The sequence below is a fragment of the Giraffa tippelskirchi genome, chromosome 13 (assembly GCF_054371585.1).
Source record: "Giraffa tippelskirchi isolate mGirTip1 chromosome 13, T2T-mGirTip1v1.2.pri, whole genome shotgun sequence".
NCBI classification, from domain to species: Eukaryota; Metazoa; Chordata; class Mammalia; order Artiodactyla; family Giraffidae; genus Giraffa; species Giraffa tippelskirchi.
Window position 1 is genome coordinate 101,945,754 of NC_137287.1, and position 26,316 is coordinate 101,972,069.

General features: G+C 40.2%; 1 protein-coding gene across 4 annotated transcripts in view; it reads right to left on the reverse strand.

Annotated features, from left to right (window-relative positions):
- RAD21L1 (RAD21 cohesin complex component like 1) overlaps positions 1 to 9,162 on the reverse strand; it is a 34,936-nt gene extending 25,774 nt beyond the window's left edge. For 3 of the 4 annotated variants that reach the window (XM_081560614.1, XM_081560612.1, XM_081560613.1), the window contains exons 1-5: positions 9,015 to 9,162; positions 6,293 to 6,468; positions 4,916 to 5,045; positions 3,313 to 3,406; positions 847 to 953 (exon numbers count right to left, since the gene is read on the reverse strand). In XM_081560614.1, coding sequence (XP_081416740.1) covers positions 847 to 953; positions 3,313 to 3,406; positions 4,916 to 5,045; positions 6,293 to 6,436 — 475 coding nt within the window. In that variant the 5' untranslated portion in view covers positions 6,437 to 6,468; positions 9,015 to 9,162. The remainder of the gene's footprint in view (positions 1 to 846; positions 954 to 3,312; positions 3,407 to 4,915; positions 5,046 to 6,292; positions 6,469 to 9,014) is intronic. The other variant, XM_081560615.1, reaches the window with a different exon arrangement.
- Positions 9,163 to 26,316: the final 17,154 nt, after the last annotated feature.

A 26,316-nucleotide genomic window follows, 5' to 3' on the forward strand; every position in this document is an offset into this window, starting at 1 on the left:
TTAAGAAAATCAAAGATGAATATGACACAGATCTTACCCTCATGGAGTTTTCAGAATAATACAGACCAATACAGTAAATGTCATGATACAAGTCAGAGAGTGGTAAATGCCACAGAAAAAAACAAATACTATATAGTTAAATTACACTATATAATTCAATTCAAAAATCCATTAAATAGTTTCTATTTCCCAATCAATGCATATTTAGTGTGTATTTCCTCCTCATTCCCAAGCTATTTTAAAATCTTGTTATTGATAGCATATTTAAAAGAAATATATTTTAAAGACTCTGTATGCAGCACAGACTCTGTATATATTTTAAAGCTTTGTGTACATGTTAACTATAACAACTGTTTATTTGTATGACTCTCTCCCAGCCTGAAGTTCCTTGAAGGCAAGAAATGCTTCTTTAAACTCTGTATTTCTCAGCCTGTGACAGTATCTGACATATAGTAGATATTCAATAAATGGTTGTACACTGAGAAGGGAAATATAGGCTAAGACTGAGTCTTGGCATTTGACACCTATTGTAGAAAAAGGCAAAGATAAACTCATTGCAGGGATTAAATTTATATATCAAAAATTCATTCTACAGATATTTCTACTGGCATAGAAGTAACTATGATATTGTTTTATTTATACAACAAAAATGAAAATATAACTGATTATGACTTGTATGAGTTTTGTATAGCAGAGTTTTATTAAAGTGAAAAGGGACAGAGAAACCTTCTGACATAGACATCAGAAGAGGGCTGAGAATGCCCCACTCACTAGTCTTCAGCAAGGGAATTATATACTTTTTAATTAGTTATTTAATTAGTTATTTAATTTCTCAAATATTCTCACCAAAGCTTCCAGCATGGAAAAGTAGGTCATTGCCATAATCTTCTCTAAGTGTGATTTCTTCTGGTCTGCTTTGGTTCTGAATAGAGTATTCTGAAACATCAACAGCACTATGGAGAAATACAAGATTGAGGGAAACATGTGAACAGAACACAGTGATTTTGCAGTATACTGAAAACCAAACAAAATCCTTTAAAAAAACAGGTTTATTACAAAAACAAAGGAGAATTTGCTCCATAGTACTACTTATAAACATTGGTTTATTATACATGCATATCATCTTCAAGTTGTCAAATCCAACCAGCAATTCTCAATCCTTATTTTACTCACCATAATCAACAGCATTTGAAATAGATGTTCACTCCCTTCCTCATGGAACACGTTCTCCTCTTGACCTCTACAATAACTACTGACCTCTGCCACACTACTGTATCTTGATTTTCTTTCTGCCTCATTGGTTGCTCCTTTTCCATCTCCTTTATTAGTTCTTCTTCATCTCCCAGACTATTAACTATTAGGAATGACTCAATATTCAGTCCTCAGATTGCTCTCTTCCCTTCACTTTCTCTCCTTCCTTCCCCTCTCTTTAAAATCTACACTTACTCCTTTAGCGATCTCTTACGACTTATGGTTAAAGTTCCATCCACATATTGAGAGAGTCAATTCCTAGGCAGGTTGATAAGAAGTCCTGGTTCCCTGAGGTGGAGAAAGGTGTCTGAGGTTCTCATGGAGGAGATAAGGGAGAAGATAAGGAGGAGGAAAGGATAAACTTTTTTTCTCTACATTCCTTAGTCTTAGTCACATAAAATGTTTCTTTCTTTAAACTGATGATTACACAACAAACAACTCAGTTTAAACTCTGTGCTAGGGATTATATGACAACAGTGTATCCTGCTTGAGGACAGTTTCTCCTTCCTGAAAACCTTCTGACTAATCCTGATATCTTAAAATGTAAATTATGGAAGTGGGTCTAGTAGGATCTCTCTAAGTGTAAATTGTGGGAGTGGGTCTGGTAAAATTTTCACAAACTTGAGACATTCTTTTGATTTATTGTAATAACTAATTAAAAAGTATATAATTCCCTTGCTGAAGACAAGTGAGTGGGGCATTCTCAGCCCTCTTCTGATGTCTATGTCAGAAGATTTCTCTGTCTCTTTTCACTTTAATAAAACTCTGCTATACAAAACTCTTGAGTGATCAAGCCTGGTCCCTGGTCCCGGAAGTTAAATCTTCTTCTTTGGCGATCACAAATCTGACACTGTTCGTAAGCTATCAATACTTACAACTCTCAAATTTATATATCCCATCAAATTTATATATCCCATCAAACATTTTTCCTGAATTTCAGACCCATATATTCAACTACCTACCTGCTCCCTTGGATGTGTAACAGTCATCTCAAAACTTATGTCCAAAACCTAATTTACTTTCCTTTACCTTGCCCCTTTAAGCTTGCCATTCTCTAGTTATCCTAATTGTATTAAACTGGTAACTCCATTCTCATACCACAAATCATACAATCAACCTCACTTCTCTCTTTCTCTTAAAGCCATATCCAATCCTTAGCAAACACCATCTGGGTAAAATGAAGACTAAAAACTGATCACAGAGACTGCCATCTCTCATCTGATTTCTTACTGCAATAATTTTTTCACAGGCTCTCTGCTTCCTCCCTTTCCCCCTTATAGTAAGTAGCCAGAGGGAAGCATGTTGAAGTCAAGTCAGATCCAGTCACTTAACCTGTTCAAAACCCTCCTGTGCTCCCCATCTGAGTAAAAGAAAAGTCCTTATTATAGCCTACAACACCCTCTGTCATCTGCATCCCAGCTACTTCTCTGACCTCATATCCTACCACTTGGGCCTTTCATTTACTCCACTCCAGACTCACTTGCCTCCTTGCTGTTCTTTGAACAGATCCAACACTCTCTGCCTTAGAGTTTTTTCATTTGATTTACGTGGAACTTTCTTCCCCACATTACTGAATAATTTGTTCCTTCATTTCTTTCAGGTTTCTGTTCAGACCTTATCAGCAAAGACTTTCTTGACCTTTCTGGTACTTTATTTTCTATTTCTCTCCATCATGTTGATCATCTCCTAGTATATTGTGTATTTACTTGTTTGTTTTATTATCTGTCTCTCCCCAACTAAAACATAAGATTCATGTAACCAGGAACAGTGTTTTATTCATTGTTACCTCCTCAGTGCCTATAACAGTGCTTGGCATATGGAAGGCACTCAACAAATATTGAATGAATGACTGTACTGTCAATATTGCAAACTATATTCAGCAAACATAATGATACATTTTTGGTGTTCTACTTTGAAATTTCACATTAAATTTAAGTCGTTGTCAACTACATGGGTAATTCAGCTATTAACTATGTTCTATTTGTGTTTGTGAAATCTGAAAATGTAAACAATAAATTACAAGGAAAATCAAATTGAAGGAAAAGAAATAAAATAATTTACTTCATAGTCTGAGTGTCAAAATCATGAAATTCTTCTGGCAATGTGATAGCACTGTATGCCGCTTCAAAACTCTCCTTTGGAAGGTCAACCAATCCTGAAAAAGATTGAAAAAAAAAACACCCCACATTCAATAAACTAAATCTCTACTTTCTCTCACTGGACTGTTTAGTCTCTTAACTCGTTTCCCTGTATCTGCTCCTACCCCTCTTCGGTCCATTCTCTACAAAACGGCCAGAGTGATATATTAAATATGCAATTAGGTCAGATCACCCTCAAACTTAAAATGACTCAGTGACTTCCCTAGTGCACTTAAATAAAATTTAAATTTCTAACCAGGGCCCTGCACCCCTACAAAACCTACAGTCATCATCTAACAACACTTTGTCTTACTCACTCTACTCCAAATGTACTGGTCTTTTTGCTCTTTGAATGAGTCAAGCACTTTACTACCTCAAGACCTTTGTTCTCGTAGTTCCCTCTGTCCAGAATGCTATTCCTTTAGGGATGTCTTATATGGCTGGATACTTCTCATTCTTCAAATCTAAGCTTAAATTCTATCCACTCAGAAAGGCTTTTCCCAACTTGCGTAACTAAAATACATGTCTGTTATTTTCTGTGGTAGTATTCTTTTCATATTCCTTCATAGCACAATCTATACTTATTATAATAATTTTAAAAATATCTTTTTCATTATCTGATTTCCTCACTAGGCCAAAAGGGACTTTGTCTTGCTTGTCTTTGTACACCAGAGCCTAACATAGTGTTTCACACAAAGTATGAGCTCAATAAATATTTATGGAATATATAAGTGAACCACATTTGATATGATTATAACTCTATCTAGAGATTCTATAATTATTTTAAATAAAGAAAAAAAACCTTGTCAATCTTGATTCACCAATACTAATTGAGGGAACACTATTTACATGGTACTGAGACAAGTACTATAAGTGATTCAGAAAATAAATATCACAAAGATATTGCCTTTAAGGAGCTTGCAGACTGGCGTGAGAGGCAAGGTCTGTACCTAAATAAATATAATACAAGGTGGAAAATGACGAAAGTCGTAAAATTAAAATTAAATTAAAAATTGAAGACATTCTATTTATGACACATGTAAATCTCAAGCACTTTGGAATGCCTAGAGATTTTCTATAGTATTTCATAAATAGTGTGCTACTTTAGAGTCTTCAGAATTCTGAAAACAATGACAGTTATTGATACCTTAGGTTCTGTCAATACATTATTTCTAATTTATCTCATAAAGGCAAAAACAGATATGGCAAACAAAGAAACCCATTAAAACTGAATATCAGAGTTTCTTATACAACTGTGGTAGCTTTAAATATATTTCTTATGTAAACATGCAAGAACATTTCAAGTTTTTGAAAGTATAACCTCTTGCCGCAAACACAGTAAAAGAGCAAGGAAAATAATATAATTTGTTCTTAATCATGGAAACTAAGTTTTGGTCAAAAGGAAGTTTTCCATTCATTATACCCACCCTGGAATTATAGAGTATCAACAATTAAAAGAGCCCACCCAAACTAAAAATGCAAAAGGGAAAAAAAACAAGTGAGACAAATCAATATCGCACTTATACCTGGGCGAAATGTCATCTTCATTTTAAGGAAGGCTTCACTGCAATCTGCCAAAAGATATTTTGCCTTCCTACTATAGATTCGAACAACTCCCAAAAGAAGGTGTCCTGAAGTTCGCAGTGCAATTTTCACCTTTCAATATTTTTAAAGTATTAGAATATTAAAAATTAGATTTATAAACTCTGTTCTTTGAAAATTATAAAATCATAAGAATTTATTCTCTTTAAAAAGCAGATATTTTGTATTCTTATTTAAAGTAAATCACTTAACTTTTACCTCACCTTGTAAAATGATTAATTTTTTATCAGTGAAGATAATCTAATGTGGCATTTAAATGAAATATGCTACTGTTGATTTTATGAAAACAACATAAACTTTGCAGTCAGGCAGACTTGGGTTCAAGCCTTGGCTCAGTTGCTGAGGCTAAAGTCATTTAACCTTCATGAACTTCAATTTATTAATAACGACTACAATTTATTATATACTTGTTTTGTACCAGGAATTGTCCTAAGAGCTTTTCATACATTAATTTATTTAATTTTGACAACAACCTCTATTTACAGAAGAAAAAACTGAGACTCAAACGTGATAAACAACATGGCTAAGTAACAAAACTATTAAGCAATGGAGCAGAAATTAAATTTGACCAACTCAGAAGTTCATGCTCTTAAATACCACATTCACTGAGGCTAAAAGAAGCCTGTCTCATAGGGTTACTGTGAAGATTAAGTAAACTAAAAAAATTAAAGTCTAGCCCAGTGCCTGGCACATGGTAAGTTTTCAACATATAATTGAATACATAATATATTATATACTGAATATTATTGAATATTATATATTGAATATATTGAATATATAATACATAATTCATCCTTCTCTTAAGAAAAATACCTAACCTATACAAATATTAAAATAATATTTTAATGTAAATTCTAGTAACTTGTAACTGTTTTATAATGAATATAGTACTTTGTTTAACGAAGTTTTCACATATATTTTTATTTATACTCAATCCCCCTTTCCTTCTACTCTCCCTATTCATTCACTCATTATTTTTCTAAGAAATATTCACTTGGTACCTACTATGTATATAATATTTTGTTAGCGAATAAGAAACAATCATAGAATAGTTATAAAGCATGGCCTTTATCCTTCAGGATCCAATCTATTTATGATAAACATATTAAAAAGTTAATTACCAACAGAAACTAACATATGTTTATTTTCAGGCAATAAATGCTTAGGAATTAAAAAAAAAAGAAGACCATTTGAGTAGTAAAACTTCCTAGGAAATACACTGCATGGTATAATGTCTTTTAATTCCTTTCCTCTCCATAAGCCAAAGTAAATATATCCTATAATTTTAATCAATAACATACCTTAGGAGAAAGAATTTTTTCAATAGTTATCTCTAGATTACATTCAAATACATGGGCCTTTGTGAGTTTCTTCTCCCAGTGAGCTGCAAGCCAGATTTTGGCCAATGGCCCTCGCTTACTCATAAGCACATGTGTGTAGAACATGTTGCCTGTATTCCTTAGTAATATTTAATGAACTAGAGAGAATATGAAAATATATTTAAATTTGAATACAAAACACTTTTGGTGCTATTTTACAGTAAGCAAAACCGTTTCTCATTAATTCTATAACAGATTAACTTCCAATACATTACTCAATTCAAATTACTTTCTTGTAAAAAGAAACTGCTTTAAAATACAAAACTATAAACTACTGACAGAACTCTATTAAAACTGTGAATAGCACCTGGTTTAAATGTATTCTGATCACTGAGCACTTCTTACCCTTTACATATACTATATAAAGGATTTGAATTCTAAGAGCTTGGCAGGCTACAGTCCATAGGGTCACAGAGTCGAACAGGAATGAAGCAGCTTAGCAGCAGCAGCATAGTCAAATAACCGGCTTCCCAGGTGGCACTGGTGATAAAGAACCTGCCTGCAAAGCAGGAGGCATAAGAGATGCAGGTTCAATCCCTGGGTCGGGAAGATACCCTGGAGGAGGGCATGGCAGTCCAGTATTCTTGCCTGGAGAATCCCATAGACAGAGGAGCCTAGCAGGCTATAGTCCATAGGGTCACAAAGAGTCGGACAAGCAACTTAGCACACACATATGGTCAAATAAATAGAGAAGGAAGACTGGGAAAAAAAAAAAATACAAACCAGGAAATGGAAATAGGGGGAAAGCAACAGAATAGCAAAAGGTGGAAAAAACTAAGAAAAGCAAACACAGGCAACCACTTTTCTAAAACTTGAGTTTGGGAAGTGTTGGATCATTGATTTATATCCAGGTATTGAATGCCTTTGTTTTCTTTAAGATACTATGGTCTATTCAATGATGTATTAATTTATGAAGTTAAAATAATGGAAATCCAAAGGACTATCAAGTAGAAAAATTAAGAAAACAAGAGACTATAGAAAAAGAATCAGAAGAGAAGAACAAAAAAGAATTGGATTTAAATGTTTTGAAATAAGAATGGTAAAAGAAAACCTTCACTTAAAGATAAAAAATGTATGCACATTTCTACAAACTGTACTATTCTCAGTAACATCATGCTGCTGCTGCTGCTGCTAAGTCGCTTCAGTCGTGTCCGACTCTGTGCGACCCCATAGACGGCAGCTCACCAGGCTCCACCATCCCTAGGATTCTCCAGGCAAGAATACCGGAGTGGGTTGCCATTTCCTTCTCTAGTGCATGAAAGGGAAAAGTGAAAGTGAAGTCGCTCAGTCGTGTCCGACTCTTAGCGAACATCATAAGGCTCCATTATTAGAAATGGAATGTCACGACACCTTGATTGACTTATAAAGAATCAAGTTATTGCTTACATATAATCTTAACCTACCACTGGAGAAGCATCTTTTTGCTTCTTTCTTACTTAAAGTTCCAATAAAAGGGAAAACTGAACCAAAATAAATACAAAAACAAAATCAGCCACAGAATTAAAAACTTAGGTGATCAATGCCATTTCCACCGCAAGAATCAAATCATTGGACCCAAAATAAATGTGGTTATGCAATCTACCAAACCACATTTCTCAATGGGCGGGCTAAAGATTTTAACGTGTATGGCCTTTGTCTGCCTTGGCTCCACTGTCTTCCTTTTTAATCTGTGTGTTCGGTATCTTGGAATAAATTCCAGTTTGTCCTTTTCAATTGCTCCCAGGTGTATGATTATTAGTAAACTTTAAGAAAAAAAATAAACCGGTGGTTTAGTATTCGTGAGACATTGATTTTCTCGAGCCTCCAATCCCCATCCCCCACAAAATCCCGCCTCCTCCCCAAATCCCTCACAAAAGTCCCAATGTTCTAAGAGTTATTTGTAGGTTGAATTGAGTTCATGCAACCTATAGCTAGGGAAAGAAAAGTGTTAGTCACTCAGTCGTGTGCGACTCTTTACGACCCCATGGACTGTAGCCCGCCAGGCTCCTCTGCCCACGGAATTTTCCAGGCAAGAATACCGGCATGGGTTGCCATTTCCTTCTCCAGGGGATCTTCCCGACACAGGGATCGAACCCGGGTCTCCCGCATTGCAGGCAGATTCTTCAGTCTCAGCGACCAGGGAAGCCCAACGTAATGCTAAGGATAGTATTAATACATGGTAGTAGAAGCCAGGGAGTGGGCTTAATTCGTGGGAAGGGATCCCTCGTGAGGAGTGAGGGCGGTGTGCGAAGGGGAGCTTTAGGGCAGGATGAAGGGGCAGAAAGGGGACGCTCGGGGGAGGTGGGGGGAGAGTCACAGGGGTACTCCTTCCGGGGAGCGAGAAGGAGGGAGGGGAGAGGAATGGAAGGAATGGAAGGCGCTGGGGTTGGATGGGGGGTAGGGATGTGAGGAGAAGACAACAAGCATCAAAGACACGGACGTCTAGGGATTCCTCCACACACGATTCCTCAGAGTTGAAGGCCCGAGGCTCAGGGGCAGACACTGAAGCTGAGGGGTGACCGCAAGCGCCCGTTTCCTCTCCTCAGAGGGTCCCTCAGGGCTCGCGCCAGTGAGAAGCCTGGCAAGGCCACTTGTAGGGATGAAGGTGGTCGTGGCCCCCGTGACCCAGCCGCCTCCAGTCCCCGGATCCCACCCAGCGCCCTACTTCCAGCGCCGAGTCTGAGGCGAGACGAGCCGAAGCAAAGGCTGGAGGCGGAGTCGCCCGTCTTCGAGGTGGGTCCTAGACGCTCAGCTCCCAAGGCTTCAAGGGAGGGCGCGGCAGAGCGGCAGGTGGGGCGGGGCAGCGGGTTGGGGCGGGACAAGGGGCGGGGCCACTGAGTGACAGGGCCCCAAACTGGGGCGGGGAGAGGGGAGGGGCATCTGGGAACCGGGCGGGGCAGTGGGCAGGAGCAGGCCTGGGGGCGGGGCGGCAGGAGTGGGCAGGGATAATGGTCTGGAGGCGGGGAGTGGATGCGGCAAAGGGCTGGGTAGGGGAGGGAACCCGAGACCGGGGCGGGGATGGAGAGGCAGGGCGTGCAGTTTTCCACCTGGGGCTTGCTCGTGGAGTTCACCGTTCAGGGACCTGGTCCCTACAGAATAATTGTGTTAGGCGGTAATGTCTAGCCCCTCTTCCTGGCCTCTGAACGTCACTAGAATGGAGTCTTCCACATATGAGCGAGGGGCTCCCTGGAGAAGTTATTTAATCTCTTTAACTTAAGTTTCTCTCATCTGTAAATTGGAAATGATAATGAAAGTACCTGTGCCATGGGATATTGTAAGAGATGAGTGAGATGAAGCATGTAAAGAGCCTAACAATCATAAATGCTCAGTAATATTCAGTTCAGTCGCTCAGTAGTGTCCGACTCTTTGCGACCCCATGGACTGCAGCACGCCAGGCCTCCCTGTCCATCACCAGCTCTCGGAGTTTACTCAAACTGCTGTCCATTGAGTCGATGATGCCATCCAACCATCTCATCCTCTGTCCTCCCCTTCTCCTCCTGCCTTCAACCTTTCCCAGCATCAGGATCTTTTCCAACGAGTGTCAGTTCTTCGCATCAGGTGGCCAAAATATTGGAGTTTCAGCTTCAGCCTCAGTCCTTCCAATGAATATTTAGGACTGATTTCCTTTAGGATGGACTGGTTGGATCTCCTTGCAGTCCAAGGGACTCTCAAGAGTCTACTCCAACACCACAGGTGAAAGCATCAATTCTTCGGCGCTCAGCTTTCTTTATAGTCTGTCGTGTCCGGCTCTACAAGCAGGGGTTCCGAAAGTGTGATGCAGAGGGAGAATGAGAAACAAGACACAAGAGTTCAGTGAAAGGCGAGGATCAGGGGACCAACACCGCTCCAAGGTGAAGGTGCTGAAACTGAATCCATGCCAGCTTTATTATACTCTCAGCTGTGAAGGAAGGAATGTGCAAGGGCTAAGCAATAACTCATGTGGCCTTCAGGGCCAAAGAACACAGTGGTCATTAACCTTTGGGTATACCCATTTGAATGCAGAGTTCCAAAGAATAGCAAGGAGAGATAAGAAAGCCTTCCTCAGTGATCAGTGAAAAGTAGAGGAAAACAATAGAATGGGAAAGACGAGAGATCTTTTCAAGCAAATTAGAGATACCAAGGGGATATTTCATGCAAAGATGGGCTCAATAAAGGACAGAAATGGTAGGGACCTAACAGAAGCAGAAGATATTAAGAAGAGGTGGCAAGAATATACAGAAGAATTGTACAAAAAAGTTCTTCACGACCCAGACAATCACGATGGTGTGATCACTGACCTAGAGCCAGACATCCTAGAATGTGAAGTCAAGTGGCCTTTAGGAAGCATCACTACGAACAAAGCTAGTGGAGGTGATGGAATTCCAGTTGAGCTATTTCAAATCCTGAAAGATGACGCTGTAAAAGTGCTGCACTCAATATGCCAGCAAATATGGAAAACTCAGCAGTGGCCACAGGACTGGAAAAGGTCAGTTTTCATTCCAATCCCAAAGAAAGGCAATGCCAAAGAATGCTCAAACTACCGCACAATTGCACTCATCCCACACGCTAGTAAAGTAATGCTTAAAATTCTCCAAGCCAGGCTTCAGCAATATGTGAACCGTGAATTTCCAGATGTTCAAGCTGGTTTTAGAAAAGGCAGAGGAACCAGAGCTCAAATTGCCAACATTCGATGGATCATCGAAAAAGCAAGAGAGTTCCAGAAAAACATCTATTTCTGCTTTATTGACTATGCCAAAGCCTTTGACTGTGTGGATCACAATAAACTGTGGAAAATCCTGAAAGAGATGGGTATACCAGTCCACCTGACCTGCCTCTTGAGAAACCTGTATGCAGGTCAGGAAGCAACAGTTAGAACTGGACATGGAACAACAGACTGGTTCCAAACAGGAAAAGGAGTATGTCAAGTCTGAATATTGTCACCCTGCTTATTTAACTTACATGCAGAGTACATCATGAGAAACGCTGGGCTGGACGAAGCACAAGCTGGAATCAAGACTCCTGGGAGAAATATCAATAACCTCAGATATGCAGATGACACCACCCTTATGGCAGAAAGTGAAGAAGAACTAAAGAGCCTCTTGATGAAAGTGAAAGAGGAGAGTGAAAGAGTTGGCTTAAAGCTCAACATTCAGAAAACTAAGATCATGGCATCCAGTCCCATCACTTCATGGCAGATAGATGGGGAAACAGTGGAAACAGTGGCTGACTTTATTTTTGGGGGCTCCAAAATCACTGCAGATGGTGATTGCAGCCATGAAATTAAAAGACGCTTACTCCTTGGAAGGAAAGTTATGATCGACCTAGATAGCATATTAAAAAGCAGGGACATTACTTTGCCAACAAAGGTCCGTCTAGCCAAGGCTATGGTTTTTCCAGTCATGTATGGATGTGAGAGTTGGACTATAAAGAAAGCTGAGTGCCGAAGAATTGATGCTTTCAACTGTGGTGTTGGAGAAGACTCTTGAGAGTCCCTTGGAGTGCAAGGAGATCCAACCAGTCCATCCTAAAGGAGATCAGTCCTGGATGTTCATTGGAAGGACTGATGTTGAAGCTGAAACTCCAATACTTCGGCCACCTGATGCAAAAAGTGACTCATTTGAAAAGACCCTGATGCTGGGAAAGATTGAGGGCAGGAGGAGAAGGGGACAACAGAGGATGAGATGGCTGGATGGCATCACCGACTCAATGGACATGGGTTTGGGTAAACTCCGGCAGTTGGTGATGGACAGGGAGGCCTGGCGTGCTGTGAGTCATGGGATCGCAAAGAGTCGGACACGACTGAGCGACTGAACTGAACTGAACTGAACTGAAAGGTACCTTTTGGATCATTTAAAATATATTCAGTATATTCTCTATTCCAAGCAATTAGTTTTTTCAAAGCCATGGGTATGTTCCATATTTCATTATAAATAAGGTAATGATCTAACCGAGGCATGTGGAGGGGCAAATCCTTTCCCATGCCATATGAGGGATTGACTACCATAAGTACTAACGGCCTTATTTTTATATACCCATGGGGAAGACACTTTAGATTCTTTAAGTTTAGGGGTTCCTCGGGGTCCCCAATTGATAATGGAGCCTTCTGTGACATTTAATAATAAGTGACCTTCTGATCCCTTATGTAATTTCCATTGTATCCAATTTTCAATACCATGGCTAATGTCAGCAATACAATCAGGAAGGTCAGGTAGATTCATCATACTGGAAGTTTCCTCCTTTTCTAAAAAAGTAAGAGCAGTTAACAGAAAGAAGGAAGTCTTATTATCATTTGATTCTTTGACAACTAACAGCCATTTTTGATATCTTGTTTTAAGGCATACACTTCCAACACCAATACAAACAGGAGTGGCATCGGAGCCAATATTATAATTTACCAACTGGCGACCTTCTTCTTTTTTAATAGGGAAGTTTTGATCATATGGCCTGGGGAGCCAGGCCAAATCATTTATGAATAATGGGACTGGCGAATCTTCCCAAGTCACAAGTCTCAGCAGGGGAGGATTAGGTATACAAGTCCAATAGTGATGCCTATCTATAGCTTGTGTACTTGCCGCCATGGTCAGCAAAGTGACCATAGCCAAGAACAGGTTGTCTGGTGTTTTTGGCAGTCTTCTATGTAGCATCTTCTCTGCCTCTAGAGATAGTTTCTCTATCTGTCCCCAAGTTGGCAAAGGTGCTTCTTGGGTTATTTTTGATAGAGATAGTCCAGGATTAAGGATCAGCAATGACATGGCTCCAAGCGGGGGTTCAAACAGTGGGTCTATATCAAAGTAGGTCCTTTTCTTTCCAGGGCCGGATTTTTCATTTTGGGATCCACCGATGTTCATCTTCTTCTGTTAAAATAAGAGCATAACCGCGTCCTTGTTTAAGTAAAATTCCCTTTTCCAACTCTTATTGTCTTTCCATAAGACTTGTTGAGTTTGTTGTAAGGTTTCTTTTTTAGAAAGCAAATCATTAGCAGTTTGATTATTTTTCCAATGTATTGTAGCTGCTGGTTCTGTATTGTCCCCTCTAATACCCAAAAAATTTAAAGTAAAAAGAGCCATTGTTAATTTATCTTTCGGGGAATTAAGTCCTATTCCATACCTTTCTCCCCCTTTTAGTTTTTGTAAAGTGTTTTTTAATGTTCAGTAGACTCGTTCAACTATAGCTTGTCCTTGTGGGTTATATGGAATTCCAGTGATGTGTTTAATAGACCAGTCTTCAAAAAATAATTTTAACGTGTGACTTGTACAAGCTGGTCCATTATCAGTTTTTTTTATGTTTAGGGAGTCCCATGTAAGCAAAAGCTTGTTGGAAGTGAGAAACCCAGAGATTTGCAGTTTCTCCTGTATGACGTGATGCAAATATTCCAGAATAAGTGTCAATAGACCCATGGACTAGTCCAGCATTGCCAAATGTTAGAATATGTGTTACATCAGTTTGCCAAATATCGTTGGGAAATAATCCTTGTTAATACCTTCAGGCAATGTCGGAGTAGAATTAACTTGTTGACAGGAAGGACAATGAGATACAATATCTTTAGCTTGTTGACAAGTCAACTGAAATTTATGTTATAATCCTTTAACTTTTAAGTGTGTTATTTCATGAAATTGTGATGAGAAAGAGATGAAATGAGTTTAGTGTCAGTAGTATTGTTTCCTTCTGCTAAAGGTTCTGGAAGTTGTGAATGTGATCGAATATGAGTAATATAAAACGGATTGTTTCTATAAAAAATAGCATTTTGTAATTGATTAAACAGTTGAATAATAGGCAGATTAGAGTTAGGTATCATTACAGTCTCAATTAAAGAAGTAACCTTGACAGCATATTGTGAATCACAAACAATGTTAGCAGGTTCTTTGATATCCAATAATACAGTGTAAATAGCTTCTAACTCAGCCTGTTGTACAGAAGAATATTTAGACTACCAAATCTTCAGTAGGGCCAAAATAAACTGTTTTGAGGTCCTCATTTGCGTCAGTAAAATAGGTGACAGCATTGTGAATAGGCTCTATTTTTCTTATTTTAGGGAGAATCAAAGCATGTTTTTTAAGAAAATTGATTAACTTAGAAGAAGGGTAGTGGCAATCAATGTTGTCAATAAAATCAGAAAGAGCAATTTGCCATTCAATATTTTGAATATATAAATGTTCAATTTGTATTTTAGAAAATGGTGCTATTACAGTCTTTGGATTGTAACCTGACAATTGTTGAGTACGAGTTCTCATCTTAAATATTAACTTGCTAACCATATCAACATAAGTAGTCAATAACTTAGTTTGTTTATGATGCAAAAAGACCCATTCAATTATAGCTTCTGTTTGCCAGATTATTCCTGTGGGAGAATATGGAGTGGGCATAATTAAAGCTGCTATAGGCTGATTTAATTCTACCCTAGTCAACTGTTGATTTTGAATTGCCTGATTAATTTGTTGTATTTCTATTTTGGCTTCATGGGTTAGAGACCGAGGACTTTTTAATTCATTATCTCCTCGTAATATATTAAATAGATTTTTTAAGGCATAATTTGGAATCCCTGAGGTTGGACGAAGCCAGCTAATATCACTTAATAATTTTTGAAAATTATTTTAATTGATCAATTCAAATCTATGTTTTTTGTGGAGTGTTTCTATTTAATATATAACCCAAATATTGATAAGGAGTTTCAATTTGAACTTTATCTGCTGTAATAATTAATCCATACAATTCTAAAATCTTTTGAGTTTCTAAAAATATTTGTTGAAGAATTTTCTTATCAAAGTATGCTAATAAAATATCATCTATATAATGAATAATATATGCTTGTGGATATTTTTCTCTAAACATAAAGGCTGATTTACAAAGTGTTGACACAAGGTGGCGCTGTTCCTCATTCCTTGTGGCAAAACAGTCCAGTGGTATCGCGGACTAGGGCCTTTCTTATTAATATTGGGAATAGTAAAAGCAAAATTTTGGAGCATCATTAGGATTTAATGGCATAGTGAAAAAATAATCTTTTAAATCAATGATAATAATTTTCCATCACTTTGGAATCATAGCGGGAGAAGGGAGTTCAGGTTGTAATGCTCCCATGGGTTCCATAACAGCACTAATTTTTCTTAAATCTGTAAGCGTTCTCCATTTACCTGATTTCTTTTTAATCAGAGACCGGTGAATTCCAAGGTCTAGTAGTTTCTACTATATGTCCTAATTTCAATTGTTCTTCTACTAGCGTTTGTAAGGCTTCAATTTTTTCTTTTGATAAAGGCCACTGTTCCACCCATATAGGTTTATCTGAAAGCCATTTTATTTTTAATGCAGTCTTTGGAACAGTGGCCCCTAAACTAAATTTTGAGGAGTACTAGGGTGAAGTCCTATATTAGTCATAATTTGTTTTGTCTGAGACATTATGGGAGGTATTGTAAGATAAGCTCCCCATTGCATAAGTAAATCACGGCCCATAAGTTAATAGGAATATCAGCGACCAATGCTTGAAGCATAACAGTTTGTTGATCGGGACCCTGGCAACACACAGCGTGTGCACTCTGAGCTATATTGCTCATTGTTCCTATTCCAGTAATAATTGTAAGAACTTGTTGTAACTGCCAGGATCGAGGCCAGTGTTTAGAGGCAATGATAGAAACATCTGCCCTTGTGTCCACAAGTCCAGGGAATTGCCTTCCCATAATTTTTATTTCTAATTTTGGTCTCTCGTCTGTAACAAAAGTTTGCCAAAATACTTGTTTTCCAGTACTTCCAAACTCCCTTATTCTCTTTAAGGAGAATTTAATTTTATATAAGGTAATAATAACAATTGAGCAATTTGATCTGCCTTAGATATTTGACAGGGAACACCGGTTTTTAGCATTATAAGTATTTCTCCTTCAAAATCTTCATCTATTATTCCTATTTGAACTTTGACCCTCTTTAAAGTGAGACTGCTTCTTCCTATTATTAAACCAACAGTGTTTGTAGGTAGGACTAAAATAGGTAGGCAGTCAGTTGGTATTTTATATATTCCCATATAGGGCATTGCTACTAAATTTTCTGAGGCTGTTATGTCTAATGCTGCTCTCTCTGATGTTGCAGGGAATAAGTCATGAACTGATTGTTTTCTTGAGGTTGAGCTGGGTAGGCAAAGGGAACTGCGTTCCAAGTGCCCGCATTATTTTGGGGGCCCCGAGCCAGGCCTTGATTCCCATTTCCTGACAAGGGAGTCCCGTCTTTATGAAATTTTGACCTACATTGATTTGCCCAGTGATTTCCCTTATAGCATTTTGGGCATAATCCTGGGGTCTTGATATCATTTTTTGTCTTTTTTGAATTTCCTCCTTTACAGTCTTTTTTTAATGTGTCCTAATTTTCCACATTGGTGATATCTCATATCCGTCTTTTTATTAGCCTTAGACAATGCTTGAGGAAGAGTTGCATTTTGTATGGTTCTGACCCAATATCCTGGTAAACTTTAAGATATTCTTCTAGGGGGGCACCCTGTGCTTTGAGAGGCTGAATCGCCTTTTTACATTCTGAGTTAGCATTGTCATAAGCAAGAACTTGCATCAGCAAATCTCTGAAACCAGGCTGTGAGACTGTTTTGTTCAAATTTTGACACAACCTGGCAATAAAATCTACATAAGGTTCCCTGTTTGATTGTTTAATTTGGGTAAATGAAACCGAGGCTTGTCCAGGTGGATTTATTCTCTCCCAGGCTTTTTAACATATCATTCTCACTTGAGTAAGTAATTGATCATCAAATGTAACTGAGCTTGGATGCCAAAATATCCTCTGCTACCCATTAATTGATCGAGCGTTATATTAACTGGCGGGTTGGCTGTCGCATTTCTGTGAGCTTGTTGATTTGCCTCATCTTGCCACCAGGTCCTAAATTGTAAAAATCTGAGGTGGATAGGCAAGTTCTGGCTATCATTTCCCAATCATAAGGAATTAACTGTTCAGCTTGTGAAAGTCCCTGAATTAGTCCCATCGTATAAGGAGAATTAGTTCCATATTGGGTACATGACTGTTTTATCTCCTTTATTTTAAATGGTATGGCGTTATAATCGTAATGCATTCCCCCTTGTGGGAATTGAGGATCTGGTGGGATTTGAGTTACAGCCACAGGGAGAACTAAAGCGTCTTCATCCCCCTGCAATCGTGCCATAAGAACCCCCTTTTGTAAAGGCGTCATTTTATTAGGCACAGTTACCTGTGGTTTAAAAGCAAATCCATTATCCCAAGGGGTTTCAGGATTGAAAGGAGGAGGCTCAACCAGAGGTGCAGTTGGTCGAGCGAGCAAGATCTGTTCTTGACTTCTGTCGTTCTTTTGGCTCTTATTTTTTGTTTTTATTGATTGCTTCTCTTTCTCATCACCAATGTTATCATATAAATTCATTTCTTCCATTTGTTCTTGTAACTGTTCTGTAGAATCCCCTGAGCCTTCGAATTGCAGTGGTCTTAAAGCTGTGCTAATGAGATTCCCTACTGACTATACAGATAAAGGAATCTTTTCCCCATGTGGGTAGGCACGGCGCAGGCAACGCATAATTTCTTGCCATTTCTCATACCTCCAAGTCCCTCTGTCTGGATCTAGCCAGTAGCAATATTTTTCAATGGCAGAAAACAATTCTTTAAAAGAGGATTGAGATATCTCAACCTCCGAACTTTTTATCAGAGTTTTTAACGCTTGCATATAGTCACTATGCTTAGAAGGTTTTTGCCCCATTGTTACTTTGATTGACAAATCCGTGGGAATGTACTTACCAAGGACGAGCTGGCCGGATTTCGCTCCGTTCTCCGCCGCTAGGAGCGTGGCCTCCTAGGCTGGTTTCATTTTCAGGTCCTCGGGCACAAGCAGGGGTTCCGAAAGCGTGATGCGGCGGGAGAATGAGAAACAAGACACAAGAGTTCAGTGAAAGGCGAGGATCAGGGGACCAACACCGCTCCAAGGTGAAGGTGCCGAAACTGAATCCGTGCCAGCTTTGTTATCCTCTCAGCCGCAGTGGCACCCCACTCCAGTACTCTTGCCTGGGAAACCCCGTGGTCGCGAAGAGTCGGACACGACTGAGCGACTTCACTTTCACTTTTCCCTTTCATGCACTGGAGGAGGAAATGGCAACCCACTCCAGTGTTCTTGCCTGGAGAATCCCAAGAACGGAGGAGCCTGGTGGGCTGCCGTCTATGGGGTCGCACAGAGTCGGACACGACTGGAGCGACTTAGCAGCGGCAGCAGCAGCCGTGAAGGAAGGAATGTGCAGGGGGTTAAGCAATAACTCATGTGGCCTTCAAGGCCAAAGAATAAAGTGATCATTAACCTTTGGGTAAACAAGAAACAGTAATCAATAACAAATCAGTAACTAAGACTAATATTCTTATCTATAGATATCCTCCGGATACGGAAAAACATGTAACTCTTAGAGGCCAATTGGTAAACAGTCTGGGGTTGGTTTTCTGCCCACAGGATCATATCTTGTTTTCAAGATTATGAACTGTTCCCTCTGGACTTGTTCCAAGAGTCCCATGCCTTAAAGCATCCACTTTATCAATAATTATAAATTCTTTCTGTGGCCCTCCCTGGGGCCTGCTTTTCTTCTATTCTTCCTGTCTCCTACAATAGTCCAACTCACATCCATACATGACTACTGGAAAAACCATAGCTTTGACTAGACAGACCTTTGTTGGCAAAGTAATGTCTCTGCTTTTTAATATGCTATCTAGGTTGGTCATAACTTTTCTTCTAAGGAGCAAGCATCTTTTAATTTCATGCCTGCAATCACCATCTGCAGTGATGTTGGAGCCCCCCAAAATATAGTCTGTCACTGTTTCCCCTGTTTTCCCATCTATTTTCCATAAAGTGATGGGACCAGTTGCCATAATCTTAGTTTTCTGAATGTTGAGTTTGAAGCCAACTTTTTCACTCTGCACTTTCACTGTCATCAAGAGCCTCTTTAGTTCTTCTTTGCTTTCTGCCATAAGGGTGGTGTCATCTGCATATCTGAGGTTATTGATATTTCTCCCAGCAATCTTGATTCCATCTTATGCTTCTTCCAGTCCAGCATTTCTCATGAGTATTAGACATCATTATTATTGCTAAAGAGATCATTCACACTGACCTATACTTTAGGAACAGCAAACATTTTCCTACTTGCAATATTACAGCTTTCAATAACTAAAGCCAACTGCTACAACATAAGAAAAATAAAAGAGCATAAGGATCCAAGGCTGGTTTCCTCCTTTGAACTTCCATAATAAATACTGATAAATCTTGGAATAACAATAGCATTCAGTAGATAGGTTATTTAAGGTCCCAGGCTCCTTGCTGATGGGTTGTCTCATTTACTCTTCAAACAGCCTCAGTTCAGTTCAGTTGCTTAGTCGTGTCCGACTCTTTGTGACCCCATGGACTGCAGCATGCTAGGCCTCCCTGTCCATCACCAACTCCCGGAGTTTACTCAAACTCCTGTCCATTGAGTCGGTGATGCCATCTCATCTTCTGTCGTCCCCTTCTCCTCCCACCTTCAATCTCCCTCAGCATCAGGGTCTTTTCAAATGAGTCAGTTCTTCACATCAGGTGGCCAAAGTATTTCCTTCCAATGAACATTCAGGACTGATTTCCTTTAGGATGGACTGGTTGGATCTCCTTGCAGTCCAAGGGACTCTCAAGAGTCTTTTCTAACACCACAGTTCAAAAGCATCACTTCTTCAGCTTTCTTTATAGTCCAACTCTCACATCCCTACACAACTACTGGAAAAACCATAGCTTTGACTAGACAGACCTTTGCCAGCAAAGTAATGTCTCTGCTTTTTAATGTGCTATCTAGGTTGGTCATAACTTTGCTTCCAAGGAGCAAGCGTCTTTTAATTTCATGGCTGCAGTCACCATCTGCAGTGATGTTGGAGCCCCCCAAAACAAAGTCTGTCACTGTTTCTCTGTTTCCCCATCTATTTGCCATAAAGTGATGGGACCAGATGCCGTGATCTTAGTTTTCTGAATGTTGAGTTTTAAGCCAACTCTTTCACTCTCCTCTTTCACTTTCATCAAGAGGCTCTTTAGTTCTTCTTTGCTTTCTGCCATAAGGGTGGTGTCATCTGCATATCTGAGGTTATTGATATTTCTCCTGGCAATCTTGATTCCAGCTTGTGCTTCATCCAGTTCAGCATTTCTCATGATGTACTCTGCATATAAGTTAAATAAGCAGAGTGGAAATATACAGCCTTGACATACTCCTTTCCTGATTTGGAACCAGTCTGTTGTTACATGTCCAGTTCTAACTGTTGCTTCTTGACCTGCATACAGATTTCTCAGGAGGCAGGTCAGGTGGTCTGGTATTCCCATCTCTTTAAGAATTTTCCAGTTTGTTGTGGTCCACACAGTCAAAGGCTTTGGCATGGTCAATAAAGCAAAAGTAGATGTTTTTCTGGAACTCTCTTGCTTTTTCGATGATCCAACGGATGTTGGCAATTTGATCTCTGATTCCTCTGCCTTTTCTAAGTCCAGCTTGAACATCTGGATGTTCACAGTTCACATACTGTTGAAGCCTGGCTTGGAGAATTTTGAGCATTACTTTGCTAGTGTGTGAAAGTGAAACTTGCTCAGTCATGTCCTACTCTTTGAGACCTCATAGACTATACATACAGTCCATGGGATTCTCCAGGCCAGATAACTGGAGTGGGTAGCCTTTCCCTCCTCCAGGTGATCTTCTCAACCCAGGGATAGAGCCCAGGTCTCCCACATTGCAGGCAGATTCTCTACCAGCTGACCCATAAGGCAAGCTAGTGTGTGAGATGAGTGCAATTGTGCGGTACTTTGAGCATTCTTTGGCATTGCCTTTCTTTGGGATTGGAATGAAAACTGATCTTTTTCCAGTCCTGTGGCCACTGCTGAGTTTTCCACACTTGCTGGCATACTGAGTGCGGCACTTTCACAGCATCATCTTTTAGGATTTGAAATAGCTCAACTGGAATTCCATCACCTCCACTAGCTTTGCTCATAGAGATGCTTCCTAAGGCCCAGTTGACTTTGCATTCCAGGATGTCTGGCTCTAGGTGAGTGATCACACCACTGTGATTATCTGGGTCGGGAAGATCTTTTTTGTATAGTTCTTCTGTGTATTCTTCCAACCTCTTAATATCTTCTGCTTTTGTTAGGTCCATCCATTTCTGTCCTTTATTGAGCCCATCTTTGCATGAAAATTTCCCTTGGTATCTCCAGTTTTCTTGAAGAGATCTCTAGTCTTTCCCATTCTGTTGTTTTCCTCTATTTCTTTTCATTGATCACTGAGGAAGGCTTTCTTATCTCCCCTTGCTATTTTTTGGAACTCTGCCTTCAAATGGGTATATCTTTCCTTTTCTCCTTTGCGTTTCCCTTCTCTTTTCATAGCTATTTGTAAGGCCTCCTCAGACAACCATTTTGACTTTTCGCATTTCTTTTTCTTGGGGATGGTCTTTATCACTGCCTCCTGTACAATGTCACGAACCTCCATCCATGGTTCTTCAGGCACTCTATCAGATCTAATCCCTTTAATTTATTTGTCACATACACTGTATAATTGTAAGGGATTTGATTTAGGTCATACCTGAATGGTCTAGTGGTTTTCCCTACTTTCTTCAATTTCAGTCTGAATTGGCAATAAGGAGTTCATGATCTGAGCCACAGTCACCTCCCGGTCTTGTTTTTGCTGACTGTATGGAGCTTCTCCATCTTTGACTGCAAAAAATATGATCAGTCTGGTTTTGGTATTGACCATCTGGTGATGTACATGTGTAGAGTCTTTTCTTGTGTTGCTGAAAGCGAGTGTTTGTTATGACCAGTGCATTCTCTTGGCAAAACTCTGTTAGCCTTTGCCCCACTTCATTCTGTACTCCAAGGCCAAATTTGCCTGTTACTCCAGGTATTTCTTGACTTCCTACTTTTACATTCCAGTCCACTATAATGAAAAGGACATTTTTTGGGGGTGTTAGTTCTAGAAGGTCTTGTAGATCTTCATAGAACCGTTCAACTTCAGCTTCTTTGGCATTACTGGTCGGGGCATAGACTTGGATTACTGTGATACTGAATGGTTTGCCTTGAAAACGAACAGAGATCATTCTGTCGTTTTTGAGATTGCATCCAAGTACTGCATTTTGGACTGTTTCATTGACTATGATGGCTACTCCATTTCTTCTAAGGGATTCTTACCCACAGTAGTAGATATAATGGTCATCTGAGTTAAATTCACCCATTCCAGTCCATTTTAGTTCGCTGATTCCTAAAATGTCAATGTTCACTCTGACCATCTCCTGTTTGACCACTTCCAATTTGCCTTGATTCATGGACCTAACATTCCAGGTTCCTATGCAGTATTGTTCTTTACAGCATCGGACTTCCATCACCAGTCACATCCACAACTGGGTGTTGTTTTTGCTTTGGCTCCATCTCTTCATTCTTTCTGGAGTTATTTCTCCAGTATTCTCCAGTAGCATATTTGGCACCTACTGACCTGGGGAGTTCATCTTTCAGTGTCCTATCTTTTTGCCTTTTCATACTGTTCATGGGGTTCTCAAGGCAAGAGTACTGAAGGGGTTTGCCATTCCCTTCTCCAGTGGACCACGTTTTGTCAGAACTGAACTCTCCATCATGACTTGTCCATCTTGGGTGGCCCTACACAGCATGGCTCATAGTTTCATTGAGTTAAACAAGGCTGTGGTCCATGCAATCAGATTGGTTAGTTTTCTGTGATTGTGGTTTTCAGTCTATCTGTCCTTTGATGGAGATGGATAAGAGGCTTATGGAAGCTTCCTGATGGGAGAGACTGACTGAGGGGGAAACTGGGTCCTGTTCTGATGGGCAGGGCCATGCTCAGTAAATCTTTAATACAATTTTCTGTTCAAGGGTGGAGCTGTGTTCCCTCCCTGTTTTTTAACCTGAGCCCAAACTATGGTGGAGGTAATGAAAATAATGGTAACCTCCTTCTAAAGGTCCCAAGCAAGCACTGCTACACTCAGTGCCCCCAACCCTGCAGCAGGCCACTGCTGACCCACGTCCCTGCTGGAGACTCCTGGACACTCATGGGCAAGTCTGAGCCAGTCTCTTGTGGGGTCACTGCTCCTTTCTCCTGCGTCCTGGTGCGCACAACGTTTTGTCTGTGCCCTCCAAGACTCTGTTTCCCCAGTCCTGTGTAAGTTCTGGCAGCTCTATGGTGGGGTTAATGGCAACCTTCTCCAACAGGGCTTATGCTATACCCAGGTCTACTGCACCCAGAGCCCCTGCTCCTGCAGCAGTCCATTGCTCAGCTGTACCTCCTCAAGAGACACTCAAACACAGTTCTGTCTCAATCTCTGTGGGGGTCTCTCGGTCCTGATGTGCACAAGGTATGTTTGAGCCCTCTGAGCATCTCTGGTGGCATGGAGTTTGATTCTAAACGTGATTTTGCCCCTCCTACCATCTTGCTGGGGCTTCTCCTTTGCCCTTGGACATGGGTATCTCCTTTGCCCTTGAATGTGGGGTATCACAATGTAGTTAGTAATTCCCCTCCTTTTGTGATGAGGAAGTGGCCCGGAGAGGAGAAGCCACGGCTGCAGGGTCACATAGTTGGGAATGGTTTCACTCCCTTTTTCCCACCTCAGGGAACTGTGTCACAGTGACCACTCAGGCAGACATCTGGGAGATGCCCTTGATGGGAACTTCTTAATATCAATCCATAATCAAGCCCATCACTTTACCTTCAAATAGGACTTTATCCATTTCTCACTGTCTCTACCCTCTCTACCACTTCCCTCCTAGAGAAGCTCTAACAGCTTCCTCAGCAATCCCCCTCATGTCACTTGCCTTCCTTGAGCCCATTGCCCACACTGTAGCCAGAGGGGTCTCCCCTTTTAAAGCTCTTTAAGTCTTCCTGTTGCTCTTAGAATAAAACCAAACACCTTCCTGACAACTACAGGGTCCTGCATAGTCTCCCCCTTACTTATTATTCTAGCTTCATATTCTCTGAGTTGATTTATCCTGACCACAGTGAATCTTCAGTTTCAGGGTCCTTGCTTGGCTGGGCCCCTCCAAGTTGCTTGGAGAACATAGCAATGTGTTCAGTAGGGTATATGTTTCTATAAACATTGCAGAAGTAAGATATTTAACTATAATCCTTTAAGATCATTGTCTTTCAACTCTCCTTCTGTCATAATATATTGTTCCAATGCAGTACTGGAATGATGCAGCTAAGACAGAGTTGAGTTAGGTGTACGTTAGTTTAGATTCAGAGGTGTTATGGACTGAATGTTGTGTCCCCTGAAATTCATATGTTGAAATCCTAATCTCCAATGTGATAGTATTGAGAGATGGGGCACTTGGGAGGTAATTAGGTCATGAGGGCTCCACGTTGATGGGTTAATAATGTAGAATTCGTTCCCTTATAAAGGAGACCTTTCAACCTTTCTGCCATGTGAGGACACAAAGAGAAGACAGTTGTCTATGAAATACGAAACAGGTTCTCACCTGACACTAAATCTGCTGGCAACTCGATTCTGGACTTCCCAACCTCCAGAACTGAGAGAAACAAATGTTTGTTGTTTAGCCACTCAGTCTGTGGTAGTTTGTTGTAGCAGCCCAAACAGACTAAGACAAGAACCGTTTATATGGTTCACAGTCCCTTTCATCTACAGTTGTGTCATCACTGTCCATCCCAGTGCAGGAGTGGCTTCCAGGAATACTCCTACTGTCCACTGTGCTGACTCGCCCTGCACTGTGACAGGAAGGTGCAGGGCCACAGGTTGCAGTAGTGCCCAGCATCAGGGGTATGTACAAAATGGGTGGGGAAGAGATTTGAAACATACAGTACCAGAGCTAGTCTACAGAAAATTCTGTTGATCATCAGATGTATTAAACTACATGCAGAGGATTTGGTTCCCAGCAAAGCCCGGTTAGGAAATGGCAACCCACTCCAGGAGTCACTTGCCTCCCTTGGGCCCATTTAAGATCATTGTCTTTCAACTTTCCCTCTGTCATAATATATTGTGCCTGGGAAATTCCATGCCCAGAGGAGCCCCGTGGGGTCCCAAAGAGTCGGACACAACTGAGCAGACACACATGCATGCAAAGCCCGGGCAGTATATCTGGCAGTGCAGCCTATACAATTATAAATGTACTGCACGTTTTTTCCTCCTTTCTAACAGAAATGGAATGAACTAAAAGATATCAAAGTCCTATGTTTGTAGGGATATGGAGAACTGTAAACAGCTAATATAATATGTCTATGAGGAAATTTGAGTGTTTTATAATCTCATTGTGTTGGGTTATGCCTCACTTAGCATTTCTGTCCTAGCAGTGTCTTACAAATGAAGTGACCTGTAGATCATAACAAAAGTGATAGAGTAGGCCCTCCATATCCAAAGGTTCTGCATCCGTGGATTCAGTCAACCTCAGCAAAATATTTGAAAAAAATTCCAGAAATTTCCAAAAGCCAACAGCCATACAGTGACAACTATTTACATAGCATTTACATTGTGTTAGATGTTATAAGTAATCTAGAGATTATTTAAAATATGGGGGTGTGTGAGTAGGTTATATGCAAACACTATGTTCTTTTACATAAAGGACCTGAGCATCTGTGGATTTTGGTATCTGCAGGGGAATAATTGCCGTGCAGATTGTCGTTCTTTAGTCACTAAGTCGTGTCCAACTCTTTTGTGACCCCATGGACTGTACTTGCTGGGCTCCTCTGTCCATGGGATTTCCCAGTGGGTTGCCATTTCCCCCGCAGATACCAAAGAGTAACTGTAATTCATTAAAAGGAATAGATACATTTCAAATCAGAGTAATGAATAGACTTGATTGTGATAATCTAATTAATTAAAAGAAGTGAATTATAGGACTTCCCTAGTGGTACAGTGGATAGGAATCTGCCTCTGCCAATGCAGGGGACACAGGCTCCATCCCTGTCTGGGAAGATTCCACATGCTGAGAAGCAACTAGGCCCATGCACCACAACTACTGAGCTCACATACTGCAACTACTGAAGCTCATGTGCCTAAAACCTGTG